Below are 4,005 nucleotides of genomic sequence, written 5' to 3'. Positions count from 1 at the left end.
GATAAAAACTCAAAATTAAGTAATGTCTGATTGTACAGGAGAAACTAAACTAAACTTTCAGTTCAGACATTTAATTTCCAATGAAAAAGCAGTGGCTTATTGTAACCACTGGAGGGCAAAATGAGCCAGGTACAGCAAGATATGATATGCAAAGTGTTCAAATGTCAGGGACATGCTTACTCTTATTTCAAAGTATTAAAGTATCAAATGCACTTCACAACTCATAATTCAAGAATTATTCAGAAACCAAAATTTGCTCCTGCTTAAAAACCTTGTTTTTAATAGCACATTATATGCACCTTTTTTTTTTTTTTTTTTTTTTCCAATTGACGAATGGTGTCCTAGGAGAGCTCCGTATATTTTTCAAATATATCATCCAATGAAACAAAACAGTAAGACATTAGAGCCTCATGTATAGCTAAAATACAATTTATTCCTGCTTTCAAATCACAATAATTACAATATTTAGAATCACAAGTAAAAGTTATCACAGTTGCATTGTTCACTATAATGATATTTAATGAAGGGTTTTACATCAAGGCACAAGACAGCCACAGTTGTTGAAGGTTGGGTTGGTAGTGACACTGTTCTGCAGCCAGACACCAGAAGTGCTGTTGAGCGACAGGTCAAGACAGATAAAGAGATCAACTCTCATCCCTCCTGGCAAAATAAAATATTCTCAGTTACCTTTACATGATGACACCAATGCTAGTTATTTCTGTTTTTAAGTACAGACTAACAATGAATACTGGCAACCATATGTTGGTTTGAAAGCAAGACATTAGTCCATGTTTATGGAGGATATTTTACATAATGACACTTGTTTCAAAGTGTTGCTAAGTGGATGATGACGTAGTTCTGTCACTCAAGAGAAGAGGCTCTTTATCCTAGAGAGCCGAAGAGAGGAGACAAAAAAGAAAAATGTTAAACTCAGTGTTGTAATCCACAGTAAATTCTGAAAAGATTTAAGTTGTGGGAGGATTTTAGAAGAAAATGTGGGTTTGATTAGTATGACAGGAAAATACAAATATAGAAAGACAAGAGGATTAATATGACAAAGTTCCTTGGTTGAAGTCCACCTGCTCGGCCATCATTGTATGCTTTTTTTGTAGAATTCATAAACACTGAAGCTGTCACAAAAAAATGACTGTTAACAGTCAGTAAAGCCAGATTTTTGTCACTATAAGCCACTCGAGTTTGGTCCAAGTGTGGTATTAATATGTGACCACGTGAAGCTACAAATGATGATGTATTTGGTCATTATGTCTTATTATTAAATTAAAATTAATGGAGGTTTTTCTCAGGTATTCCGATAAACATTATAAGAATTCTACAGTAGTTTTTATATATAATGGAACACAATTCTGTTAAGCTGACAGGCAAAAACACTTCAAATAATAATTGTATTTTAGTTGACACCCAGGTAACAGATTGAAGGACTGTTCTTGATGTTTATATTGAAATGTAAAAAAAAAAAACACATGTCACTTAATATTTCAAATACAGCAGGGGCACTTTATGTTGAAAGAGTAAATAACCAAAAATATTTTCTTTGTTCTCTTCTTGGTTTCAAAACAATGATTTTGTTTGATCTCTGTCCATGACTTTATCTACAGTTTAAGCAACTATGAGTCCAGCAATAACACGGCGTGACAACATACCTTCCATCTGGTCTTGTGTTCTCACAGAGCCATGCCGCTTCCGTCTGCCAAACGCCTGGGCACCAACGTTGGTGGGAACAAAGTTGCTGTGCCCCAGTCCTCCTGACCGACTCAGGAAGTCAGCCAGACGGTGGGTTACACAGGTGGAGGTGTTGCATGCCCGCTTTTGTGCTGTGGCATTGCTTGTCAGAACGGAAAAGACAGGGAATAATGATATTGAAGATCAGATTAGATGTCGACATGATAAACTTTGAAAAATATGATCTAGAATTATCAATAGCAAATGAAATACACTGAAAGAAAACAGAGGGAAATTATCCAATAATTGTATGACAATTAAACTTACCCTTTTATTCTTTTTTTTTTTTTTTTATCCAATAATTAAGGTGTATTTGAAATCGTGAATGAATAAAAACAGCTCTCAAATAATAGATGAACTTTATTATAGGGGAAACATATTAATCATGAAGAGAAAAATAATCTACAATCAGAATGAACTTTAACTTTTCTCATCTTTTAATTGTATTGTCCAGAATTGCCACAGTTTAGCAGTTGATTCTGAGTCTCTCATGTCTGTGAATGGAAAATTCAAGCAATGATTTTTTTTTTTTGTTGAAGTTAGTGAAACAAATAGCATCCACATGCATCATGGTCTTGTGAATGGATGGAGCTGGAAGAACAAGCAAACATGTGGATTCAGACAGACAAAGAAAAGATGAGTTGAGACTGAGAGTTTCAGTTGTATGAGTTGCTGTAGTTTTCATATTGCTCAGATAGACTTCTCTTCTTGCCAGGTGTCTCTGCTCCCACATTAGTGCGAGGATAGGTTTGTAGTTTGTGAATATCCTGGGAGAGTTTTCCCAGCACGCAAGTGCTCAAGCCGGTGCAACGCTTAGACATGGGTCTGTCCAAGCTGTTGGAGATGGAGACAAACATGCAGAAACAGGCTTACAGTAACATGCAGATGATTATTCATAATTACATGCATGATGTCTCTCCAAAATGTCATGCATTTACAGAAAAGCTGTTTTTATGTTTCAAACGCATTCTAACAGATCCAACAAGGATATGAAGATATCTCATATTGTTTTTCTGTAATAATGACTATCATGCATGTTCTCTCATTTTTTATATCATGCTCTCTACAGTTGCTCGACCATGTGCACTCTATTGCTGGCACGTCGTTTAATACTGAATGAACGGACGGATGAATGAATAACTGCAGTCCATGCGTGTTAAGGTTATGACAGAGGATGTTCATAAATTTTACTGTGTACCTTGATAATTAATAAACACCAAACCTGTAAACCTTACCTGTTCCCATCAGCTGTTTGATGGGCTTGCTCATCTGCGGTTATCTGCATAAATTCCTTGAATGCTCTGAGTAACCTTTGCACATCATCGTTCGATAGTGTGACTCCATCTGACACAGACTCCGTACTAGTTCTGAAAATGTACATTCAATTACAACCCATTGATCTCTTTGGTTCTGCCAAAACATTGGTTCAAAAAACGGTGTTTTTAAATAGTGATTAAACCGGGGATGGTGCGCTGCATGTAAATTGATCTTTGGGATTTTGAGGACATTTAGTGATACATTTAAAATCTATTTGATTGGCTGTGGTTAACAAGGTTTTGTAGAAATAGTGACATTAAAAATTACAATCATTACACTGTTTCGTCTTGGTAAATATATTTTTTTCTTGTAGGAGTAATGCCACCGCTCTCACCTGGATGGAGCTGCCTGCGAGATGTACATCTGACAAATGATCAGCGCATAGGCAAGAAGGAGCGTCCAGAGTTTAATCATGATCATAATTCCCTGTGGAAAACACACACAAAACCAAACAAGGTAAGAAATATTCAACTTACTGTATGCATTTTACATGATGTTCACAACATTTTGCCATTAAATATGTTTTTGTGTAGAGTCTCTCATCCATTCCATTCATCCACACCTGTCTGAATCCCTCTCTCTCTCACACTCCCTTGGTGTCGGAGCCACTGAAGTTGCTGAAGCAGATTGAAGAGTTGTGTGGTACACTGGTGCTGGCAGCAACTATAACAGCAGCTATGTCCATTAGCAGAATTAACTGCAGCCAGCCATAGATAGTAAGACATCATCAAACCAGCAGAGCAGCATCTAACCTTCTGTTTGTAGCCTGCAGTTACCATCCGACTCACTCACCTTTTCCAAAACCCACAGCTTCATATCTGATATTTCTAAGTGACAAACATAATTTGTACGGAAATCTAAAGATAATTTTTTCTATACTCACCGAAAGATAGTAGATCTACTGGTAATGAAGATTTCAATGAGAGACTCACTTGTGAATCTGCTGAG

At 36.5% G+C, this 4,005-nt stretch overlaps 1 protein-coding gene across 1 annotated transcript; it reads right to left on the bottom strand.

Moving 5' to 3' along the window:
- Positions 1–835: 835 nt before the first annotated feature.
- On the bottom strand, positions 836–3,477 carry calca (calcitonin/calcitonin-related polypeptide, alpha). Its single transcript, XM_069697571.1, has 4 exons — positions 3,392–3,477; positions 2,976–3,107; positions 1,662–1,843; positions 836–887 (listed from the first exon to the last, which is right to left on the bottom strand). Exons 1-4 carry the CDS (start codon positions 3,475–3,477, stop codon positions 883–885), a joined length of 405 nt encoding a protein of 134 aa, XP_069553672.1. The 3' UTR covers positions 836–882.
- Positions 3,478–4,005: the final 528 nt, after the last annotated feature.

The sequence above is a fragment of the Brachyistius frenatus genome, unplaced genomic scaffold (assembly GCF_029030835.1).
Source record: "Brachyistius frenatus isolate BFR_SWC_R1_liver_20210118 unplaced genomic scaffold, ASM2903083v1 Contig_24, whole genome shotgun sequence".
NCBI classification, from domain to species: domain Eukaryota; kingdom Metazoa; phylum Chordata; class Actinopteri; family Embiotocidae; genus Brachyistius; species Brachyistius frenatus.
Note: the sequence above shows the minus strand (reverse complement) of the source record. Positions and strands in the feature narration are given on the sequence as shown.